Raw genomic sequence first — 23,913 nt, 5'->3', positions numbered from 1 at the left:
ACTCCCCAAATGCATTCCTCAGGGGCACTTGAGAAGCATCGTAAAAATATTACCCTTGTGAACAGAAAAGCCATGAGACGCCAGCATTTTCCTGCCCTCCCTTAATCTGAACCAAATCGGAGTCTCTCTGCGGAGAGGAAAGGTGAGAGCATCAATTTTCCTTTCCGTTCTAAAGGAGAACTCCTCCGAGGCCTGATGCTATAAATATAAGAGTATAATTATTCTTTCTCGAAGCCCTGTGTAAAATAGGAATAATACTGATCGGTTTAAATTAAAACTAAATCAGATGTGGAGAATCTAGACCTGAAGTGGGAGAAACAGATCTGGGTTTGAGTTCCTGGCCACGGCAACTCCCCATCCCCTGCCCCCCACCGCCCGCCCCGGCCATTAGCCACGTGGTGTTCAAGAAATTGCCTTATTTTTCTATGCTTTGGTTTCTCCACCTGTAAAATGGGATACTACCTGTCACTTGCGGGATGTGGTGGGACTAGATCATGTATGTAAAATACCTCGCATGGTGCTGGGCACGGAGGAGGCAGGGAGTCGGTAGGCCAACAGGGGAGGAAACTGTGAGAAATCAGGGAGTCCACCTCTGCTGTGTCGAGGAAGGAAGAGCTGGAGAGGAGGCCGTGAGCTTCCCGGTCTGTGAGGGGCCACTGAGTCATTAGGCTGGTGGCGTCCACTGCCGGCTTAGTCCGAAAGAAGGGGTGGCTGGGCCACAGGGGAGCCTCTATAAAGTTTGTGGATTTCAGGGAGGAGCCGTAAGGACCACCCCGATGCTCTGGGGCTGGTGCCTCCAGGCTGGCTGCAGCAAGCTCAACCTCCTTTTTGTCTGGGTGATTCAGGCAGGGGTTTTGGACAGAATCCCCGGGGTGGAGGAAAAGCCCAGGATGGTCTTCCTCCCCTGGTTCCCCCTCTTTGTAAACGGAACAACCAGCATTTTATTTTATTTCTTTTTAGGGCCAAAGCATATGGAAATTCCTGGGCTAGGGGTCAAATTGGAGCTGCAGCTGCCGGCCTACGTCATAGCAGCCACGGCAATACCAGATCCCAGCTGCATCTGCCGCTGGATCCTTAACCCACTGGGCGAGGCCAGGGATCGAACCCACATCATCACAGACACTTTGTTGGGTTCTTAACCACAAGGGGAACTCCTAATATCCAGCATTAAAAAATTTTTTTGGTCTTTTGTCTTTTTAGGACTGCACCCTCAACACATGGAGGTTCCCAGGCTAGGGGTCCAATCGGAGCTACAGCTGCCGGCCTACACCACAGCCACAGCAACATGCGATCCGAGCCACTTCTGCGACCTACACCACAGCTCACGGCAACACCAGATCCTTAACCCACTGAGCGAGGCCAGGGATCAAACCCGCAACCTCGTGGTTTCGAGTCGGATTTGCTTCCACTGCGCCACAACGGGAATTCCGAATTCAGCATTTTAAATGGACTACAAGCCCACTTGCCCACAGCCGTTGCCCCCTGGCCCATCCAAAGCCCTCTTGGACAGACAGTAAGGCTACTCAGGGAGAAGTCAATTATTTAAAACCTTTATTAATGCTCGGAGAAAGATAATGCGATGTGACAACGAACAGGTCCTGCTGCCTAAATCCATAACAGAAACAGATATTATGACTTAGCAAGCTCATGTGGTGCCAATTCTGAGATCAGACGAGGGTTGTTCTTCCTTAGGAAATGGGCCCTGGAAGCATTGTTTTTCCATGTTGTTCTAGCGAAGCCTTTTCCTTGCTTCTAGCTGGAATTTCTCTCTTTGTGTGTGTGTCAAAGTACGACTCCAGCTCTGGGCTGGCGTTTTCTATTTATTCAGTTTTGAGTGTCAGCATTTCACTCAGGCCTCTCACTTCAGAATAACAGGCCTATTTATTGATACAAAGGAGAGGTGTTCGGATCATCTCGTTAAGATGCGAGGCTCAAAATAAACACCATATCTTTATTTGGAAATCCACATCCTTCCGCAAAGGAAGACTCATGAGTACATCTGTATGAGGTCCGAAGCCGGAGTGGAAGGTCTATTTTTAAGGACGACTTTGCTTACATTTTAGATTGCACCAATGCCTCTGTCCATGCTTACAGGAATTTGGATTTTCCTCCGTTTTGAGATAAAGAATCTGAGCAACAAATACTATCGGATGCCTCCAATCATTAGGAATCCGAATGCTATGATGTCGACCTGACTTTTGAGAAGAAACAAACCAGTGGCATGAAAAACAGACAACAGAGATCAGTCAAGGGGTTCCAATCAACAGAGTAGGTAAGTCTACGCCTCGGGGTGGCGGGAGGCGGGGGGGGGGGGACGCTGAGATAATAAATACAAACGACAAATATTTACAATAGAAGCAGCACATGGGATGTCAGTAGGCGAACACATACAACATTTACACTGAGGAAAATACAAAAGTGATGCCTTTCATCCACCCAGCCCGGGCGCCGGCGGACAAATGAACAGCTGACCCAGCAACGAGGGAGAATGTTATTGCTTCGGCTTTTGAGTGACGTAAGGAAAACAGTCCACGTGCTGTGTGGCTTGAGACAGCGCTTACGTTTGGTTCCCATGGCAGAGCCTGACACGCGGGTCCTCTTCCCTCTGCGGGCAGAGCTGGATCAAGGGCGCTACCTCCTCGCTACCTCCTGCAGCTCCAGTTCTTTCGAGGTGCTTCTCCCAGTCTTTTGTCCCCTGCCACCCCAACACCCAAATGGTTTCTTTCCAACACGGTGCATGAAATGACACTCCAGCACCGGCGTCTTGGCAACGAGATTGGATGTGGGGTATAGAGACACTAGCTTGGCTTTGGGTAAGGGCATTCTGTGGAACGAATCGTTTTCGAGGAGATAAATTTAGCTCCCTTTATCTCTGGCCTCAGGTTGCTCTGAGGGAGCGCTATGAGCTGATACAAACGGGGGATGCATGCTTTTTTTTTGCCCAGTCACTAGAATGGCAATCAGCAAACTTAGGCCCAAGAGCCAAATCCCGTTGGGCGCCTGTTAAATAAAATGTTAATGCAGCAGAGCCAAGCCTATTTGCTATGGGTTGTCTAGGTAGGTCTGCTTTCCTGCTATAAAGGCCAAGTTGAATAGCAGCAACAGAAACCCTACCACCTGCCAAACTGAAAATAGTGTAGTTACTATCTGGACCTTTGCAGGAAAGGTTTGCCGACCCCTGGTCTAGAAGGATCTGGCCCAGCACATCCATCCACTCCTGCAATACTGGGCTCCTAGTTGAGTGCTGGCTGCAAGAAAGCATACTCTTTAATGCGTAGCCTGTTAGGAAAGAGGAGGAAAGACCTCTCTCTGAAACCTTTTCAGTAACGAGACATCCATGGCTGAGGCTTTCTGTTATAATCCTTTCCTTGTATTTTTAGGTCTGTCTCTCTGCCTTTCCTGTGGCCACTCTGACTCCTTTTCTCATTGCTAAAGTTCAGTCTGGACCTGGGAAATCTCGTCCCTCAGCGATTCTCAGCAGTCTCCTCCATTGATGTAAGAGATGGGCGTTGCCTGGTGAAAAGCACGGAGTCGCCATGCTCCGTTCCCCTTTTTCCATCCTCTGGCACGGAGGGGCCAGCTTTCCAACTTGGCTTTGCGGTACCCAGGGTACGGTGCTTTATCCATCTTGGCTGAGGGTCAGGGTGAGAGACCGACATGCAAAAGGAAATCTGTCAGATGCCCTCCTGGTGTGTGCATTTTCCTCCAGGTGTGGGCTTTGCCCTAAGTGGCAAAGAACCCACGTCAGGCAGTCAGATGTAGTTACATCGCTCTTTGATTCCTTTTAAAAGAGCACGTAAAAAATGCAGCCCCTAAAGATGGTTTGGTTTTTTTTGTTTGTTTGCTTTTCCTTTGAGCTGGTTTTAATGACCCAGTTGCTTAGTTTGAAAGCTATTTATTGAGACGACAGATATGGAGATGTAACTGGATAAATAAAAAAGTGAAATTGAGACGTGAAGCAGTGGTTAAAATACAAACACACAGGGGCCACGCCCTCAGACAGGGTCCCGCAGACAACAATGGCTCAGAAATTACACTTAGAACCCTTGGCCCTCCCCGTCCCAAGTTGCTCCAAACCTCAAGGGTCCATGCAAGAAGCTGGATTTCGGTTTGGCACCAAGCACCCACATGGCCCCTGCCTCCGCTGCACCCTTCTCCTGATTCCCAGGGAGGTTTGCACACCCACTCCTGCACCAGAGTCCAGCTGCCCTCCACAAAGACAGCAGCAGAAGCTGCGGGTGGGGGCCAGCCCCTGTGGGTCGGTTCACCCCCGCCCTCCCCGTCACCTCCCCCTGCAGAGGAAACCGCAGGCCACTGCCCTGGGGGCGGGGGCTCCACTGAGCGAAAGAAGGCAAAGTCGCAAGAGGGAGGGGTGGCGCCCTCCCTTCAGGATGTTCAGGTGCGGGACCCACCAGGCACAACCGAGCCCTTGCCGCTGCCCAGGGAGCCTCCGCCTCACCTGTTCATGCCGCTAACATACACCTCCAGCAAGTCCGCAATCCCCATCAAATCCTGCGTGTGACATCCCCCCTCTTTAATGGCAAATGTCTTGGAATGTCCATAGAGAAGAAAATGGACGGCGTGGAGGAAAGACTTCCCGGCTGGGCCTTTCGTTTCACCTCCGGATGTCAGAATACTCAGACTGTTCATCCTCCCACTCGCTGCTTCCAGAAGTTCCCTGGGCCCCGTGGCCAGCCGCTCTGCCCCGGGCGTGGGCGATTGGGTGGCTCTTGCTAGCTCGCTCGCCCTTGGCGCCTCGGCCAGTCTCCCGACTGCTGGGCTCTGAGAGGGGGTGACCTGCTTCCCCGTGGGCCCTGGAGGGCTTGGCTCTGTCGCCCTGGGGCGGGTGCTCAGGAGGCGCCGTGGGGGGCCTCTGGATGGCCGAGGTGCAGAAGCTCAAGATGGAGCACAGGCTTCCCCAGTTCTGCTCGCACTGAGCCTGGACGCTGTGGGTAATGGCCTCCTTCACCTCCTCCCCACAGGTCAGCAGCAGGTTCACCAGGTCCACGTAGGGTCTAGAGATTGAGAGAGAGACCGAGGATGGAGCAGGTCCCGAGGGGGCCGCAGAGGGTAGTGCCGACAGCAGGGGAGAAAGGTGTGGCCCACGCTTGGCTTGGGTTTGGTGAAAGATCGTTCTGGAACTACTTCAAGCTTTTACCCATATTCTGTGGAGGACCGGGCTCCATGCCAGGCACTGGAGAGAATGAGAGGCTGGGGAGAGAGCCTGCCACCAGAAAAAGGGCCAGTGACAAGTCACAGGTGCATACGCTAAAAGCCTAGGAAGAACCTCTGGCGGGGGGCGGGGGAGGCCAGAAGGCCAGAGGGGCAGCGGTGGGACTTGGAGGGCAGGAGAGCTCCAGGGCAGGTTTAGGGTCTGCTAACTGGGAGGATCTTAGTGGGAGTGGACATGGGTCTTGAAGCCCGTGGAGTAATAGGCCAATGGTGAAGGGCCTCGCATACCAAACTGAGGAGTCTTTTAACTTTTTTTTTTTTTTTTTTTTTTTTTGTCTTTTCTAGGGCTGCACCCGTGGCATATGGAGGTTCCCAGGCTAGGGGTCCAATTAGAGCTGTAGCCGCCGGCCTACACCACAGCCACAGCAACTTGGGATCGGAGCCGCGTCTTCAACCTACACCACAGCTCACGGCAACACTGGATCCTTAACCCACTGAGCAAGGCCAGGAATCAAACCTGCAACCTCATGGTTCCTAGTCAGATTCATAATCCACTGAGCCACGACGAGACTTAAATTGTTTTTTTTTTTCTTCTGATGGCCGTACCTGCAGCATATGTAAGTTCCCAGGCTAGGGGTCGAATTGGAGCTGCAGCTGCCAGCCTGAACCTCAGTCATGGCAACACTGGATCCCAGCTGCATCTGCAACCTACACGGCAGCTTGTAGCAATGCTGGATCCTTAACCCACTGAGCAAGGCCAGAGACTGAACCCACATCCTCACGGACACTGTGTCAGGTTCTTAGCCCACGGAGCAACAATGGGAACTCCCAAACTGAGGAGTCTTTACGGCAGGGAAGCAAGGCTGGCTGGCTCTGCACTGGTGTCTTCTCCAGGGTAAGTCTTGCCTAAGGGAGGCCCCTAAAAAACCATTTCCCCCATGTCCGTATTTGCCCCTGGTTTGGGCTCATGATGAAGGGCATTTGGAGAAGTTTCTGGATACATAGCGTATGCTGTGTATCCAGAGGAGTGTGGAATAGGCAGAGAAGGCTGGCGGAATGTGGATTTCCGTGGAGCTCTTCCCTCCCTTGGTGGTAGAGGCTGCGGCAGGGGAGTGGCTGCCTGAGCATCTCTATTCTTCCCATCTGGGCTTCCCCGCCCCTGGAGGCGAGGGCTGGCCCTTTGTGCTTGGGACCAGAGCCAGAGTCTGTGAAATAAGCATGCTCGGTTCCCAGAGGAGAGAGCCAGCTCCTCTGGCCATTCCGGCCGCCCTGGGGTGTTGTTTAGGAAGAGTGCTGGAGGAGGAATGAGCACGTCATGTAAACCTTTCTCCTGGGGGCGGAAGGTGTGTTCAGAGGGCCGGAGCAGTGTACTCTGTACTCTAAGCTGGCTTCTTATATTTATGGGCTCAGCTGGCAAAAGGCATACTCAGCAGTGGGCCCTCCTGGCCCACTCACCGAGCCTTTCTTACGTCTCACTGGCCTTTTAAAATCCCCAAGGGGGTATGGAATGTTCCATGTAGCTAACCAGCTTTCTTATGCAGTCCTCCCTGGCAGAATTTCTGGCTGTATCTGACCGTGAACGTTGAAGCTCTGGGCCATCCCCTGGGGTAGGGAAATAATTTTGGAACGCGAGATCATTTATAAGAAGACTTTTTTCCCCCCTCTGTGAGCCTGGACCACCTCTCTATAGCCCATTTAATCTTTTCTTTGCAAGTTGGCAGTTGTTGCCAAGCAGGAAGAAGAGCAGATTGTGTTTTAAGACTTGTGAAGTAGTTGACTGCCATTTTTATGAATTAGTCCTCAAGTTGTAATTGACTGAACTGTCCTCATTCCATAGATATAAAATGGAGACAAGACAGGGGAGAAAGTGGCTTTGGGAAGTTTCTGGGCCAGGAAGGCCTGGGGCTGGGCTGTGACCAGAGAGGAGGAATGTTCTGGCTGATAGAGATCAAGCTGCCTTTTAAGGCCGACTTGATGCCTTTGGAGTCAGACAGTCTGGGCACGGATGGTGGGCACGGTGCTCCAACGCTCCAAGGCAGGCCCCTAACCATGACCAGGACAGGACAGGACAGCGATGACCCAAGTCTGCTTGAGCCGAGAGAGGAAGATGTGGGGCAACACAGGGAAATGCTCCCTGAACGTTTGTTTCCTTCCATCTTTTGATTTAAAAAAACATTTTTTTTGGCTGCACTTGAAGCACATGGAAGTTCCTGGCCAGGGATCGAATCTGCACCGTAGCAGTGACCCAAGCCGCTGCAGTGACCGAGCTGGATCCTTAAACCTCTGCACCACAGGAATAGTCCATCCTTCTATCTTTTGAAAATGAGCAACTGCCTCAGAGAAGTCAAGTTCACTGCTGCTACAGAAGCATGGAGGTTTTAGTCCCTGACGGGACCTGCCACCCCCTGGGGCTAGATAAACCAATCACAGAGGCTGAGCATCTGTCTTTTGGGGATGCTCTTCAAGTTTCTTTCTCCAGGGTGAGGGGAGGGCCCTCTTGGGAATGTAGAGACTGCCTCTTGGCCTCCTTCGCCAGGGCGTCCTGCCTGCCAGATGAGCTCTCAGAATCCCAAGGCGGATCCCAGAAGGCTGGACCAGCCCACGCTCTCTTCTGGCACTCTCTGCCGAGGAGAAAGCTGTGAACTGTGGGGAGGGGTGTGTGTTAATCTACGCTGTGTTTCGGGCTGGCATGGGGCCTCCTCGGGCTGCTAGCTCAGCCCGTGTCTAATGACAAAGCCCAGCTCTCTCCACTGGACGTCAGCAAGGCTAAAGGATTTTTAAAAATACTTGGAGGGGGACGTGCCTGGAGGCTGCCAGCATCCAGTGACAGGGTGTGTGGTGGCCAAGTGGCTGCTCTGGAGAAAGCGGGGCGGGAAGGGTGAGGGGAGCAGCGGGGAGCAGAGAGTTCAAAGGAAACCACTTTAACTGAACATGAGGGTTCTGGGGTAGATGAGGATCGGGTTGAGGGATGGGGTGATGTGGATGCTGGGTGACTTTGATTTCCTTCCTTCTAGAGGGAAAGGCAAATGCCGTTTTCCGGGAGTTTCTGTTGCGGCTCAGTGGTTAACGAGTCCGACTAGGAACCATGAGGTTGCAGGTTCGATTCCTGGCCTTGCTCAGTGGGTTGGGAATCCGGCATTGCCGTGAGCTGTGTAGGGTGCAGATGCGGCTTGGATCCCGTGTTGCTGTGGCTCTGGCGTAGGCTGGTGACTACAGCTCCGATTCGACCCCTAGCCTGGGAACCTCCATATGCCGCGGGAGTGGCCCAAGAAGTGGCAATAAGCCAAAAAAAAAAAAAAAAAAAAAAAGCCGTTTTCCGTTTCTTATCTGTGGCCAGGGCCACATTCTTAAATGGTCTTCTCGCTATTTGGGGACTGATGGGCTCCTTTGTACCTGAATCAGCGAAGAGAGTTGAAACAACCAAACAAAACCTCAGGTCAGCTTGAAGCACTGGTTGATGCCGTGTGTGGCTATGGCTTCAGGAGGGACAGTGCGGAGGGGTCTGCGGGGAGCTAGAGGTGCTGGCTGAGCAGGCAGAAGGGGACCTGCGGGCAGCCACACTGAGTGTTTAAGAAAGAGGCCCAGGGTTCCTTTCTGGGTGGATTGCCTGCCTTTCCAGAGCAGGCTGGGGTGGGGGCTGGGCGTTGGCTCTAAATGACATAAGGAGCCCTTTGGAAGTAAGGGTCCCAGGGCCCCGTGGGCCATGTTTCCAGGGAAGTGACATCAGAAAGCCATGGGGCTTTGGCTCGTCTTAAATGCAAGGAGGCGGGGGGAGTTGGCCAAAAACAATGAAATCTCCTATTTCCCCCAAGAAGATTCTCTTTTTCTCCAAAAAGACAAAAGTCTTCTTGGCTCCAGAAATATATTATAAATTTAAAAACTAGTACCCCATCCTCAATTTTTTTTTTTTTTGGCCTTTTTAGGGCTGCACCCACAGCATATGGAGGTTCCCAGGCTAGGAGTTGAATCAGAGCTGTAGCTTCGGGCCTACACCACAGCCACAGCAACGTGGTTCCCAAGCCATGTCTGTGACCTACGCCACAGCTCACGGCAATACCGGATCCTTAACCCACTGAATGAGGCCAGGGATTGAACCTGGATCCTCATGGATCCCAGTCGGATTCATCAGTCATGATGGGAACTCCCCCCATCCTCCATTCTTGAGGCCAACAAACTATCTCTAACGAATGAGAGTGGGCTGAGGGCATATGAACTTCAAAGCTTCTCAGCAATGGGGTATCTGCCTCTTCCCAGGGGCACCTTGCAGGAAGGAAATTTCACAGTGCTCTACTTGTGTAATGGGGCTATTTTTGAGAAAAGGAAAACTCCTGCCACATTTGGGGACCGGTGAGCTTCTGCTGGTCTTGTGGGCAGAATGCAGGCCAGGAGCAAGGGGGTTTGAGGTCTATTCCTGACAACTTGCTTCAGAATCACCAATTTCCAAGTTGGAGAGTAGGACCTGAACCTCAGAGCAAGCTCTTTAACCTCTTGGGTTCACATTCTTCCTATTACATGGGGATAGTATTTGCTAGCCTGTGGCTTTGTTGGGGAAGGTAAGTGAGATAATCCAGGTAAAGTCCCTGGCCAAGGGCGTGGCCCTCTCTGAACGTGATAGTTACTGTTATTGCTATTGCGGTTGGTGCTATTGTTGCTTTGTTTCTTTATAGGTATTTGGAAGCAGAGAAAAGATTTTACCGGGCACTAGTGTAACTCAAGGAAAAGACAACATCAGTTTGCTCTTGGCAAGAGCTGCCTGCAGAGATTTATGGTGAATCTTGTAACTCGAACTCTGTACCAGGGATGTTGCAAGATACCTAGAGCCTCACGACCAGGTGGAAAGTGACAGGCGATTGTTGCTGTCCTCTGTGATCTCAGTGGTGTAGGTGGGGCGGGGAGCGGCCCGTTTAGTGACATAGCTGGGGAAGACCATGGTATAGCTAAGGAGCAAGAGTTCATTAAATTGTACTCCTTTGGTCCAATGTGAAGAATAACAGTGCTGTGACTTATACTGGGCTGCTTAGCTAGTAACTTGCTTTCTGTCCTAAGTCCCCAAGGAAGGAGCCACTGTAAGCTTCAGGGGCTATGGCGTTAGGAGCAACTGTGTACCCCCATGCCTTTCGCTGCTCTGCAAAATTGAGGATCCTAAAATCAACGCGACATGGTAAATCAACTATACTTCGAAAAAATAAATTTTCTACAAATTGAGGGTCCTATAGATGGGATGTTTTTTAAGGGGTGAGATGTCCTGGGTTTAGGACTGAATCACCAGTCTTCTAAGAAGTACATTCCTATTTCCTCACTTTGGCATGAAGGTGCTCAGCTGATTCAAGTTCTTGCTATTTATTCTGCATTTGCTCTGGGAGGGCCTGACTGTTCGAGGTGAACTGGACCTTCTAAGGGAAAGGAGAGCTTATGGAGGCAGGAAAAAAAGCTATTGGCATTTAAATGCGTAGGTTCTGGAGCTGGACCACTTGGCGCCTCATGCTGGCTTTGCCTTTCTTTGTCTGTGTGACCTTTACCACAGCGAATCCCAGTTTTCTCCTTTGAAACATGGAGCTGAGAATGGTACCTCGCTCACAGCGCTGTTGTGACAATCAAGTGAAAAATTCACATGCAGCCCTTAGCACAGCGCCTGGCACTTAAGTACATGCTCGGTACATGTTATCAGCTCTCGGCCGTCTGCCAGGGCACCTACCTAGCTCTTTGGAACACTGCGAACTGTCGGGATCTGGGCTCAGGGGAAGACTGAGGGTATTTCTGAATTCTACACATTTTGTGCTCAGTGGAAAGATTTCCTGTTGCTATTGCTTGTGATTTTGAAACCGATGGCGGAAATTTCTTTTGCTTTTCCTGAAGGCCAGCAGGAAAGGGACTCCCAGGGGAGTCTGTGCAGCTTTCTGAGGGAAACTGCAACCGTCCCGGTTGGACAGGAGAGCTCAGCCTCTACAAACCAGCCCCTCAAACTGAGGAAGCCTCTCCTCCGACCCCAGCAGGCCTCCCATCACCCCTCTCCCCGGGGAGGCCCCTACGCCCCCGGGGCAGCACTCACTCGTGCAGCAGCAAGTCCTTGAAGTGTATCATCTCCACCATGACCCGGGTGTTCTCCTGGGCGGCCGAGCACAGGTCGTGTTTGAGGTAGCATTCCCGCTGTAACTGGAACACCATCTCCTTGATGGCCGGACACTTGCGGCTTATGCAGCCGAATCGGTGCCGCAGCGCGTGGGCCTTACACTTCAGGGCATCTTTGATGAATGACTTGCCCTGAGAGCAGAGGGGACAGGGGAGGGAAAGGGGAGGGGGCAGAAGAGACCGGTCCTCATTACATGTTTTGACATTTTTCCCCTCGTCGGGCTGACATGGGATTTTTCTGACAACGGAACCCCGAGACTGATGTCCTTGCAGGTGAGGACGCGCTGGGGCTCCATGGGGTCTGTCCAGAGCGACACGATCCCTCTGCATTTAAAAAGGATGTTACTTGGGAGCGTGATGGATCTGCCTCCTTCCTTCTGCGAGCTGCTCTACTAGCCTCCTTGGTCCTGGGGCTCCCAGGGCCCTCTGTCCTCAAGGCAGCCTTGTGTTGGCTGTTTGGTGGCAATGTTTCTGGAACGGAGGGGGCATTTGGCCAGGCATAAATCCAGAACCCCTTGGTGGTTCCCGGCAAGAGATTTTCCCCAAGTGGAAGATTCCCGCTTGTCCAAATCTCACACCTTTCCTCGTTCCTTCTAGTGATGTCAGGATGGGCTGCTAGCTCCGCCCTCCTTTTTTGCTTCGGTGCCCCCCCAACGCCCCCAACCCATACTCGCTCCCATCTCCTCCTGTCCTTTAAGGAGGAGCATTCTTTTCCTTTTTGAAAGCAATTCGACGCCTTTAAACTGTTAGGATTATTGCCTCTAAAAGGCCTGCCTGGCACACTGCCTGGCAGCATCTGGAGCCTGAACTGCCCAACTGACAGCCCCTCCCCCATGCTCCCTGCCTCTGAGTGGCTAAGGCAGCCAGGCATACATCTGGCCTACAGTTCTCTTTCCTGGCAACCCCATTAGATTGTTCTTATCCTAGAAAGGAGACAGCTGTTGGGGGTGTGGAGGCCAGCTCGGGCGTCAGCTCCCTTATCAACATCTCAGGGCACAGAGGCATTGTGGGATACCTACCAGGGACCCCTGCATCCCCTTTATTATATCAACAAGCTGTCGCTGGAGAGGTCACCCCTCCGTTTTGAGACAAGCCCGGAAGTAACAGAGTTGAGAAAGTAAACAGGTTTAGGTTAGAAATGGGAAGCCAGCCAACATGGTTCTTCTTTTTTTCCCCCCCTCTCCTTTGGAAGCAGTTGCAATCTCTACAGACAGTGTCCGACCACTGAAAAACCACCTCGCTGGGGTCCCCTTTCCTCTGACTTTCCAATGGAAGCCGCATAGGACGGAGGGTAGGGTGTCCAGTTTGTTAAGTGGGTACGGACTGAGAACTGACTTGAAAGGGATGCTTCTAACTTGAGAACACACTTCTGTTGGTTGAGAAAAAAAACCAAAAAAACAAAAACAGGAGGATTAATTTATGCGAGGGCTGCCGCAGTCTGTTCTTGGTATTCTTCCCTGACATCCTGTGGGATTGCCCTGAAATACACATCTTTCCTCCGGATTTCCTATTACGTTTCCTAATTCCAGTTAATCCAGAAGGGGTGCTTTATTCGGGAGTCTTCAGGAGTTCAAACGTTCTACACCTCTTTCCTTCCCCGGGTTCTGTTTCCCCTCCTGCCACCCCACATCCTCCGGAGGGGAGGCTGCCAGCCCTGTCGCATCCCTTTCTGGTTCCCAGGCGTGGCTTTGTCGGGCCGTCTACAGGATGTCAGATGGTGACGGGCGAAGTTTGTAAATCACACCTAAACTGTGGACCTCATCCAAACAGTGTCATGGCTCTCCAATGACATAGGACAGGAAGTCTGTGACAATAGGGTCCTTCATAGTGTGTATATGGGCTGGGGCGGACACGAAGGGAGGTGAGCCTAATGCTCCCACACTATCAGAAATGGGCTTGGATTGTTGGCACGGGAGCCATCGGGTGGCTCATTGGGTTCTTTTCCTGCCCACACAGCACCTGGGCTTCACCCTGGGGAGCCTAGGATAACGGAAGTGGGTCAGGCCCTGACTATATTTATTATCTAGAGCAGGACTCATTCAGGGTTTCGACTTTTCAGGTTGGGAGAGGAGGATTTGCTACTGCGGAGGCTCGACTCTTCCGGAGGCGCTGGATTCCCCATGCCGCCTGCCCACATGCCCACTAGGAGATGATGCATTTCTACACATTTTGTGTCTCTTCTAGTCTTGCCCATACGCTGAAATGTAATGCTTATGGCATATGTCACTGCGTCCCTGCCTTCCTCTCCTCAATCTACTACTACTCCTAATGTGACAGGCCTTGCAGACTGGGTTCTGGGTAGCCAGACACTCTGGGTCCCTTAGAAGGAAGATATTTATTATTTTTATGACTTTTGTCTTCTCTGCTACGACGCCTCAGATAATTGTTCAGCTTGGTCTCCGTTCCACTCTGTGCGTGCAAACACAGCTCAAGAGAGAAGGATTTAGTCTACATGAGCGCTCCAGAAAGCTGAACCCCAGGAGTGGAGCGGGGAGACACTGTCATCCTGCTGCACACCCAGAAGGTCTCTGGCAAGTGCGAAAACACACCGCGAAGATTAGCTCAGGAAATCTGTTAATGAGTCTTTCCAATGAATGTTTCAGTCGTGCGACACTAACCCAACCATGCTTTGCGCTCAGTATGGTTTTTTACCTGGGCATCAAATTTTCCAGCGTTGTGCAGAAAAGTCATGCAAATCCCATGTAAGCCCCGAATCTCACAAGAGTTGTTCTCGAAACATTCAAACACGCCACAGCCCACATCGCCAGCGTTGACCAAACAGTGCTGGATTTCCGCTAAAAGGAGAATTACATACAATCATATAGGAAATGCTCAGCCAGGCTGGGGAATGCAGAGGGGTGGGGGTTGAAAGCAAAGAAATGACTCTAAGAAAATTTAAGGGAGAAAAAAAAGTTAGAAATGACTCTTTCAGGATCTAAAAAACCAGAGAAAGAAGGTTTCATCACTTCATCTACTTATGAAAATACTGGTATGTGTAAATATTTGTAAAAAATGAGTCAAGCCTCCATTACAAAAGTCACAATCAGGAGTTAGGTCTGAGCACTGCAGTTTTCATCCTTCTCACCTTAAGAAAGTATTTGTGGGGACACTTAGTTTGAGAGCATAAGATATTTCATTTCTAAACCCACAGACAAAAATAGAAGATTTCAACCGATGAGCTTGCTCTCTCCCTTCTACACTCCGTCAATGAAATACCCTTCTCTACTTGGATGGAGTTGCTGCTATTAAATCACAGCCATTTCCTTCCTGACCCCCAAATGAGAGCGTCCAAAAAGCAGTTTCAATTCAGCTTTATGATTCAACACCTAAAAATCAAAACAAAATTCCTATTAAGGCAGCGCCTCCAAACCATCCGCATTAAAAATACCAGGCTAGGGAAGCTGCGGTTTGCAAGCAGGCTCAGGAATCGAGTCAGACGGGGGCTATCTGCAGAAAAGCAACCTTTGCAGTTAAGAGGCTCCTTTGAGAGATCCAGTGTGAGATGCCTCTTAATCCCCTAGAATTCCCGCGACCGGGGAGTCTGCAGCTCTCCTTCCCAGAATGTGGTCCTAATTTGTCCCTCCGAAAGGACAGGCTGAGAGGGAGTTAACTGTCAGGCTGCCGCCGGCAAATCCTCCCTCCCTTCCCTCCCCCTACCCAATTCCCTGACTTAAACCAACCACAAAATTACATCAGAAAAGTATATTTTGGAAGAAGGGCGGGGCCGGAGGAGATAATCCGCATTCAGAGTAAATCTAGCGAGAGAATGAGGGGCGTGTATTTGCTGAGGGTCACCAACTAGCGAGAATCGCGTTCAGTTCTCAGGGAAAGCTCTGGGAGGGGAGAGGGTGGGCAAGGGTCCTAGGATGAGCGGGACACGGGCCGGGATTGCTGACACCCGCCTATAGTGGTGGGAGACTCCCGGATGATCCCACGCGCGGCCCCGGCGCGCCGGCCCGGAGCGCGCAGGGCCGCGATTCACTGGCTCCCGACGTCCCTAATGGGCACTCGTGCATTCCTGCTCGTGCGGTGAGCGCACGCACGCCGCGGGCGGGTTCGCAGGCCGGCTAAAAAAAGGGAGGGCCGCGAAGAGCCAAGGAGCTGTAGGCAGATTTTCTTCCTCTCCCGGGAGCTGGGAAAAGGGCCAACCCCGTGCCCTGCACGCCTGGCTGTGCTCGGCAGCTTGCTGGCGAGCGGAGAACGGGTCAAGCGGCGGCAGCGCACGGTTCGGGCGGTGTCACCATTTCTTCGCTTGCAGACCTGCCCTGGAACGGAGGACCGCCGCAGCACCGCAGAGGTACGCTTTGCGCCATCCGCCATTCGCCCCCTCCCCTTCCGAAAGGAATGCCCCCACCCGACCCCCCAAGGAGAAAGTTAGCAATGCAATTTGTCTCGCCTACGAAGTTCTCGAATGTCGGGCATCTTTTGAGGAGGGGAAGAAGCGGTTCTGCTGCGGCCCGCCGGCCGGTTGGAGTTCTCCGGGTTCAGGGCGCAGCCCAGCTCCGGGGATCCTCCGTGCCTCCAGCAAGCCGGACAGGATGGAGCAGGGAGCTTTGAACCGGACTGGGGACTCTGGAGCTGGCACTGGCCGCGTCAGGCGCTGCTTCATTTACCCTCGACCCCAGGGAGGACAGCAACAAGTCCTGCCCCAGCCATTTCATCACCCTGCCAGCACGTGCGGATTCCGGGCGCGCGGAGCCGGGCGCGGACCTCGTTTCGCCTAGCGCTTTCCTTTGCATGTCCCGCGCCACCCCAAGAGTTTGCGCGGACCGGGGTGGGCGCCAGGCTCCGGGCGAAGCGCCCGGGGCGCGCCGCGTGGGTGCCTGGCGTCTTCTCCCAGCAGCGCCCCGCCGCGAAGGCGCACGCACTTACCTGTGTTCTGCAAGGACAGACGGCCCTTCTGCTGGGAGCCCCGGTCTTGGGGACTTTCGGGCGGATTGGTGGCCTCGGTCCCTCGCGCCGGGTCGAAGGTAGCTAACAGCAAAGCTAGGGTCACGAACTGGCCCAGCCGCTCGGCACACATGGTTCTTGGTGTAAATCTCCCGCCCGGAGACCTGGATTCTTTGTGCTCTTCTCCTCCTCTTCCTCCTCCTTCTCCGCTTCCCCTCCTCCTCCCACTCTTCCTCTTCGCTCGCCTTTTCCCTCCTCGCTGCCGCGGCTCGGATAGAGGTTACCCAGCACCCTCCCGTAGCTCTCCGGAGAGCATGTGACCAGGCCGTTAGCGGCGCCGCGAGTGCCGGGCAATGGCAGGGATGGTGCCTCAAATATCCCTGGAAGCTCTGGTGTCACTTGAATGAAGGAGTCGAGCAGGTGTTGTCCCGGCGGCTGGACCAATCCGAGACCCCCGCCCGTTTGACAACACTGCCGGGAGGCGGGGCCTGAGCCCAACTACTACAGGAGGAAGCCGAGAGCCGCTGGGAGCGCCCGACGAAGTTGCCGACCTGGCGGCGGCCACGCGTGTGCGTGCGTGTGTGAGTGTGTGAGAGCGGAGATGCGTGCGCGTGTGCGGGTGCTCCAGGGCAATGGCCAAACAGACTTAAAAAAGTAAAAGCGAATCCCAGTTCCGGTCGTGGCTAAAGAAGGGCGAGAGGGGACGGACTGCGCTGGGACAGCTTCCCTTCCCCTACCCCACCCCCCGGGCTCCTGGCTCACATCACACCCGCATCGGGCTGGGAAAGTTTCCTCTTTATGTCTTTTGGAATTCGGTGGAGATTCCCAGCCCCAAAGCCTTAACAGACTGAAGAACTTTCCTGGACATAGTGACGCTGGGGGCAAACAGGACATATATGAGAATTCCTGGCCTTGTGACACTTTGCATAAAAAAAAAAAATCCCTCAAACTATTTAAGATAGGAGCAGAAGCACTAGATATAGAACTTGGCCTGAGCGACCACCCCATCTTCCTCTTTTCTTTCACCCCACTTTTGTGACCCTTGCAACACCTGGGGTGCCATGTTCTCGCCCCTCCTCCAATCCAGATGGATTCCGAGCTGGGCTGCGGGGACCCAGGTGACAGACTGGACTTGCATCATGTTCAGGCGGGTGGCAGTGAGGCCCAGGCAGCCCTGAGTTAGCCAGTCGCGGAGCATCGCGTGCCCCAGAGGCTGGAGCTTGAAAGGCAACTTTACGCGTCTCCAAACATACTCTTCCATTTTCCCAAGGTTTTCCTCGCCGCCCCATTCTGTGTTCCCTTTACTCTCCATTCAACGGATGGAAAAGGTCAAAAAATGCCTCCTCAAACCCTAAAAACAAAACTCGAGTAAATTCTATTTCTTCACCTTTCTTGTTCGAGCTCCCTCCCCAAGCACGTCCGGGGCTGGATTACCCCCAACTGCTTTTTACCCGGGCCCGCAGAAGCTGGGAGAAAGTTGGGAGCAGCTCGGAGCGCCTCTTCCCCCGCTGTGTGTGTACGTGTGCACGCTCACGTTTCCCCGGCGCCGGGGCCGGGGACAGGAACTGCTCCGGGCACCGTCAGTCCGACGGCGCTGCTCTGAGGGCTCGCAGGGCTGGAGGAGGGCGGGGGCGCGAGCGCCGCGTCGCTCACCCCGGGTGGACGCGCCCTCGCCCCTCCCCCGCCGTCTCCACCCTCCTCCTGGTGAACAGGTGAGCCGGGGTACCAGCTCCCAGCCCCCGCCCCCACCCCTCACCCCTGCCCGCTGCGTGCCCGCGCCCTCTGCGGTAATGCGCCGGGGAGGTTTCGTCACCCACTGCCCGCGGCTTCTCGGCCCTGGGTCTCCGCGGCGGGGCGCACTGCGCGCCTCGTTGGGGCCGCCATGTGACACGGTTGGGGGAGGGGGTGCGGAGACGCTCCGGCCAGGTCATCCTTCGGCCGCCCAGCGGCTTCCACAGCTCCCCTCCCAGGGTGCAGGCAGCGCGCCGGCCTTAGGAAGAGGGGGCAGGGTGGGCGCTGCAGACTGCCGGTGTCTGTCGTGAGCCTGTTCAGCGGCCCTGCGGTGGGAAGAAGGAGAGGAGGGTGTGGGGAAGAAGCCTTGGAGTAGGGGCTCCCCGGGGTTGCAGCGCCTAGGAGCCGCCGTGCACCGTCTCCACCCCATTTCAGAGCACTAGGAAATGGTCATTTTGAAGGTATGAGTCTGCAGCGATGGTAAGAAACTGGCCACTCATGACTGTGATTCCAATAACAATTCCTTCTCCAAGCCCCAGTTCCTTTGTAGAAAGAGGTGGGGTGCAAATACATTAAGTAGGTGGTTCGCATTTCCCGCCCTGCTTTTGTTTGCTTAAACTTCCTTTATTAGTTTATGAAACACCATCTCCTGTAGATCCTTAAAAGACAAAACATTAAAAAAAAAAAAATTCAGCAGCAATCTGGCCTCCCATGAACTCTGTATGCCTCTGAATTTCCTGGTAGGCTTTCTTTCCTTGGAGAGCCTCTTGTAGGGGAGGACCCTGGCAATACTGGCATGAAAAAGAGCATGCTTTGAGGAACAGAAATAGGAGAGATTTAGGGGTGAGAGCAAGCCCACCTTGTTGGATGGGGACCCTCTGAGTCTTTTTTTTTTTTTTTTTTTTTGGCTTTTTAGGGTTGCACCGCAGCATATGGAGGTTCCCAGGCTAGGGGTCAAATTGGAGCTGTAGGCGCTGGCCCATGCCACAGCCACGCAGGATCCTTAACCCACTGAGCCAGGCCAGGGATCGACCCTCCATCTTCATGGATGCTAGTCAGATTTGTTTCCACTGAGCCACGATGGGAACTCCTGAGTCTTCTGAGAGAAGGCTCTGAGGCTACCTGGAGTAGGGGCCAGGCCAGTGGAGGTTTCTGGCTCCTGCCTCCCAGAACTGGGGCATGGCCTTTTACCACCATGAGGCCCTGAGGCTGCCCTTAGAGGACCTGCATAAGTGAAAAAATTCGTCTTGGGCTCTTTGTTCCAGTCTCATAGGGGACATTGCAGGCTGTCTTCCACCTGAGCTACCTGCCTCTTTAGAACTGAGAGAAAAGGAGTGGCCAGATTTGAGGTCTTGCAAGCACAGGTACTAACTAGGTCTGAAAAATTTCTTGTCCAGGCCACCAGCCAAGGCTAAGCATCCAGAGAAGAATGCCCATCCCAGTCAGTCCTGTCAGGGCTGAGAAAATTCTGCAGTCAAGAGGTAGTTGGCTGGGATTACCAGTCTAGGCCATAGGCCTGGGGTGACAGTGGGGAGAAGGGCTCAGGCTGGTGACTGTGTTGTGATCTCCCCGCGTTCTTCTACCTCTAGAACTCAGCCCGGTGTGACAGACTGTGGTTGGTGAGAGTAGAGTGTGGGAAATGGGTGGTTGTGATTATCGTAACGGTGATTATATTGTAAGGTAAACACCAAGCGAGAACAAACAGTGCTATGCCTTGTGCCAGCAGACGTTGGTGTCTCTCTAGTTGGGAACTGAGACTTGAGAGAAGCAAGGACAGTCCAGCTGGTAGCCATGAGGCTGAGCAGGGAGTCTTGGCTGGAGGGGTCTTCCTTCTCAGTTTACGAAAACGTCCTTCTTGGGAGTTCCCATTGTGGCTCAGTGGTTAACAACCCAACTAGGAACCATGAGGTTGCAGGTTGGATCCCTGGCCTCGCTCAGCGGGTTAAGGATTTGGCATTGCTGTGGCCGACAGCTGTAGCTCCGATTCAACCCCTAGCCTGGGAACCTCCATATGCCACAGGTGCGACCCTAGAAAAGACAAAAAAGACAAAAGAAAACGTCCTTCTCAGTTTTGCAGCTGGCAGTGGAAAGGATGAGGCAGGCTCCGCTTAGGACACCGGGGCTTCTGTGGTCGATGCATGGAACCCAAGTCCTCCTCTCTGACTCCAGTTCACCAGTTAGATCCAATGAGTAGGTTTAGGGGAGGAGGGAATTGGGGTTAGATTTTGAAAGGGGAAAGGGTACTTATAAGCAGAGGAAAGTAACTGGGGGTATCCCAGGAGAGAGGACAGGCAGGGGTGAATGAATGGAGTCGGGATGTGTTGGGTTTTGTATCCGGAGTAGGGGTTGCCCAGTTTGGTATGCAAGTGGAAGAAAAAGCTGGCAAGGGCCTCTGGGGCCTGGTGGGGGGGCGTTTGTGACAAATCTGTGCTTCCCAGAGAAGATCCTGTTTTCTCAGCGTGATGATATTTAAGGATGAAACTCCAGAAAACCCTTAGACTAGATTCCTTTTGGAGTTAGGAAGAGGTCAGAGGCCTCCAGCTGACACTAGGGAGGAGGCAATGGATGAGATGAATGGGAAGTAATTGGTGGATTGCCTGCCTACTAAGGTGTTCTTGCTCTGGTGTTAGCAGGGTGGGGCCTCAGAGGATGGGAAGTGTTAGATGATAAGGCAGTGTCCTGTAGGTTGATTCTTGCTGTCTAGTCCAGGCTTTCCGTGAGTTCCAGAGCCAGAGTGGAAAACGTGGCTTCCACGTGGAGAGCTCCTCCCCCTGCAAGCCACGCCCCCACGGGACCGACTGTCTGGGCTGTTGGCGCCACCTTATGGCCAGAGAGGGAACTGTCTGACTAAATAGTGGCCTCTCCTAGTCCCTCTCTTGGGACTCAAGGGTCAGGGGCACTTGGATCTAACATCTTCTCCTCAGTTTCCTTAGCAAATCAGTAAAGGCTGATTTAGGCAACCTACCCCGCCCCCCAATGATGTGCTCGAATCGCCCCAGCAAGGAACTCTCTTTCAAACTTTTTGCTTCTCCTCCTCCATCCTTTGCTGTCTTCCTAAGTAAGCCCCAAATCTGCCCTGTCTTGGCTCCTTTGTGTCTTGCATTTATGAAGGAAAAGGAAAAAGGTATCCAAACTGAACAGACAAAATAACCATAGACGGCTGCTATCAGCCCCCAAAATTCTTATAAATTGGAGTCACTTCCTAAAAAGTCTCTTATCTTTCTCCTTATCTTTCTTTCATTAAATGGGTTGTTTCATTAAATAGAATTCAGGAGAAAGGAAACGATGGTGTCCACATTTGAGTTTGTTTACTGGTATTACAACAAAACTACTTTCTACCAGTTTTCACTGCAAAAGTCCAGGGCCTCGACAATGTTATGAGTCAAGGGAGCTTTTGTGGGGCTGGTCTGGAAATCTCACCATCGTTTGTAATATTGTTTATTATAAGGAGGAGGAAAAATATCCTCAGTTCCCAAAACAATCAACTCCCAAGAGTTTGGAATGCACTGCTTTTGTGAATTGGACATTTCCTCTGTATCATAGATTAATAGTCAAACCTTTGGTCATGGATTGACTGGAAACCCAAAAGATGAAAAAGAAAAAAAAAATCCAAGAGAAAAGGAACACGGTCTCCTTCACAGCAAATCCATTTACTGGAAAGAATATAAAGTGGTGAACAGTGGGTGTCTGATAGTGGCCTGAATTTTGTTGGTTCCTTGCTCTGAAGCCTGAATAGTATTCCACATGTCGTCTCTGTTTTCCTCAGTCACGATTTTTGCTTCCTTACTGTGTGTGGAGACCAACTCCAGGAGAACATGTTCCAGGCTAGAGGCTCCCTGGTCTCCATGGTGGGTGCTGTTGGGGCCCCGAGGTGAGCATCTGTGGGCTTGGAATTCTATGGAGCTTCCTGTCTGACTGGGTGTGGTCCAAGAACTGTGGGTAAAGGAAGAGTCTTTTTGTAAGGCAGTTTCCAGTGGGCCAGATGTTGAAACCCTTGATGGAAACAACCAAATCTAGTCATGTGATTTAACTATCGGTATACCATCAAGGCCCCTGGGATCCAATTTATGTTTTTGGGGTTTTTTTGGGAAGCTATTCTAACAATTTGTAAAGGTTGATAGTTTATGACTTTGGTCCTTTCTTTCTTTCTAGAAATCTTCCAAAGATCAAAGAGAACATTTACTTTTTTTGTATTTTATTTATCAAAGTACAGTTGATTTATAGCATTGTGCCAGTTTCTGCTGTACAGCAGAGTAACCCAGCCATATATATGTGTGTGTGTGTGTGTGTACACACACACACACACACACACACACATTCTTTTTCTCATATCATCCCCCAGCATGTTCTATCCCAAGAGACTGGACACAGTCTCGTGCTATACGGTGAGACCTCACTGCGCATCCAGTCTAAAGGAAATAGTTTGCATTTACTAACCCCAAACTCCCAGTCCATCCCACTCCCTCCCCCTTGGCAACCAAGAACATATACTTTTTAACAAAAACAGAATAAAACTCATTCTACCTTGAATGTACCATATAGGACCCCTGGAACCATTTATAAATCTAAGACTTCATGGGCTCTTGATGATCTTGATTTTTTTCCTTTGTTTTGTTTTTTGTTTTTTCTTTTTAGGGCTGCACCTATGGCACATGGAAGTTCCCTAGGGGTCAAATCGGAGCTTCAGCTGCCAGCCACAGCCACAGCCACTCAACTTGGAATCTAAGCCGCGTCTGTGACCTACACCACACCTCGCAGCAATGCTAGATCCTTAACCCACTGAGCAACGCCAGGGATCAAATCTGCATCCTCATGGATACTAGTCAGGTTCATTACCGCTGAGCCACAATAGGAACTCCAATCTTATTTTTCTTATATCTTGAAATATTTTCCATTTAAAAAAAAAAATTTTGGCATGTGGGAGTTCCCAGGCCAGGGACTGAACCTGTGCCACAGCAGTGACCCAAGCTGCTGCAGTGACAGTGCTGGATCCTTAACCTGCTGCATGGCAAGGAAACGCCCAACATTTTCCATTTTGTTGTCCTAGGAATTATTTCATTTTATGCATCAAGTATTGCCAGTTATGCTACAAAACCACTAAAATAGTAAGAAAATGGAAGCATGGTGGAGTCACCCTCTAGAAGGATGATGTAATCATGAAATAAATCATCACGATTGCATCAACCTTCAGTTTTCTCATTACATTGCTTAGAGTATTACATCACCTTTCAAGAAGGTATAAAAGAGAACGAGGATGCCTTTTTTGTAGTTTTTATTGCCGTGTTTGTAGTTTTATCGGTTTTTTAATTGTGTACAGTTGAGAATACAGAATTTGTCATTGTCTGCCCAAAAAGGTAAAGAGGAGAAAATTGACAAAGGAAAAGGTTTTACGGTAGTTAGACAACTCGGGAGAGATAATAGTGTTGTTGACTCCAGTGATAACAGTAAAATTCACTTTGTAAGCAGAATTGAAGAATGAACAGTCTATTTCTAAGGTCAAAAAGAAAATATGATATTCTCATTCAGGCAGTCATTCAGTGGGAAGCATTTCATCGCCCATTCTTTTGCAATGAGAACCTGGACCGGCCTGTTTTGTTTAGAGAAGGGGGGGCATATTCTTTTACCTTTCGTGAGATGTGTCTAGCAAAGTTTCCCTGATGCAGTTTGAAAGGGGCAAACGATGAATCAGGAGTATTTGCAAGGGTGATCCAAAGACTGTTCTTACTAGTGTCTATAGCTGTAAAAATGAAAATGCTTCTTGCAGTTATGGAGAAAAGAAGACAACCATCTTCTCTTTCACAAAATTATGATCCATCGAAGATTTCGAAAGTACTAGTTTTAGGAGTTCCCATTGTGGCTCAGTAGGTTAAGAACCCAACACAGTGTCTGTGGGGTTGCAGGTTCAATCCCCTTGCCTTGCTCAGTGGGTGAAGGATCTGGTGTTGCTACAAGCCAAGGCATAGGTCACAGATGTGGCTCTGATCTGGTGTG

At 51.7% G+C, this 23,913-nt stretch overlaps 1 protein-coding gene and 1 long non-coding RNA gene across 23 annotated transcripts in view; one reads left to right on the top strand and one right to left on the bottom strand.

Annotated features, from left to right (window-relative positions):
* Positions 1-1,534: 1,534 nt before the first annotated feature.
* Positions 1,535-16,588, bottom strand: STC2 (stanniocalcin 2). 3 transcript variants are annotated; one of them, XM_085001464.1, is made up of 4 exons: positions 16,174-16,588; positions 13,954-14,096; positions 11,222-11,433; positions 1,535-5,224 (listed from the first exon to the last, which is right to left on the bottom strand). In XM_085001464.1, exons 1-4 carry the CDS (start codon positions 16,322-16,324, stop codon positions 5,155-5,157), a joined length of 576 nt encoding a protein of 191 aa, XP_084857590.1. In that variant the 5' UTR covers positions 16,325-16,588; the 3' UTR covers positions 1,535-5,154.
* The window catches only part of LOC102164818 (uncharacterized), a 481,497-nt gene continuing 472,625 nt past the window's right edge, over positions 15,042-23,913 (top strand). For 11 of the 20 annotated variants that reach the window (XR_014831575.1, XR_014831564.1, XR_014831562.1 and 8 more), the window contains exon 1: positions 15,042-15,598. This is a non-coding gene — a long non-coding RNA (uncharacterized LOC102164818). Of the gene's footprint in view, positions 15,599-17,745; positions 17,904-23,913 lie in introns of those variants that run through there. The other 9 variants (XR_014831579.1, XR_014831567.1, XR_014831577.1 and 6 more) reach the window with 1 other exon arrangement.

Source organism: Sus scrofa, chromosome 16, assembly GCF_054392235.1.
Source record: "Sus scrofa isolate SSC_HxYL_T2T_F1_AM1 chromosome 16, Sscrofa_HxYL_maternal_Yorkshire_Landrace_v2.0, whole genome shotgun sequence".
Classification (NCBI taxonomy): Eukaryota; Metazoa; Chordata; class Mammalia; order Artiodactyla; family Suidae; genus Sus; species Sus scrofa.
This window is presented reverse-complemented; position numbering and strand designations above follow the sequence as displayed.

Bases quoted from the DNA above. Each gene is read 5' to 3' on its own strand.
- STC2 (XM_085001464.1), bottom strand. From the start codon at position 16,324: ATGTGTGCCGAGCGGCTGGGCCAGTTCGTGACCCTAGCTTTGCTGTTA. The intron at 14,097-16,173 runs GTAAGTGCGTGC...TTCTCCTTTTAG, and splicing joins TCTGTCCTTGCAGAACACAG to CGGAAATCCAGCACTGTTTG. The intron at 11,434-13,953 runs GTAAAAAACCAT...CTCTGCTCTCAG, and splicing joins CTGGAAAATTTGATGCCCAG to GGCAAGTCATTCATCAAAGA.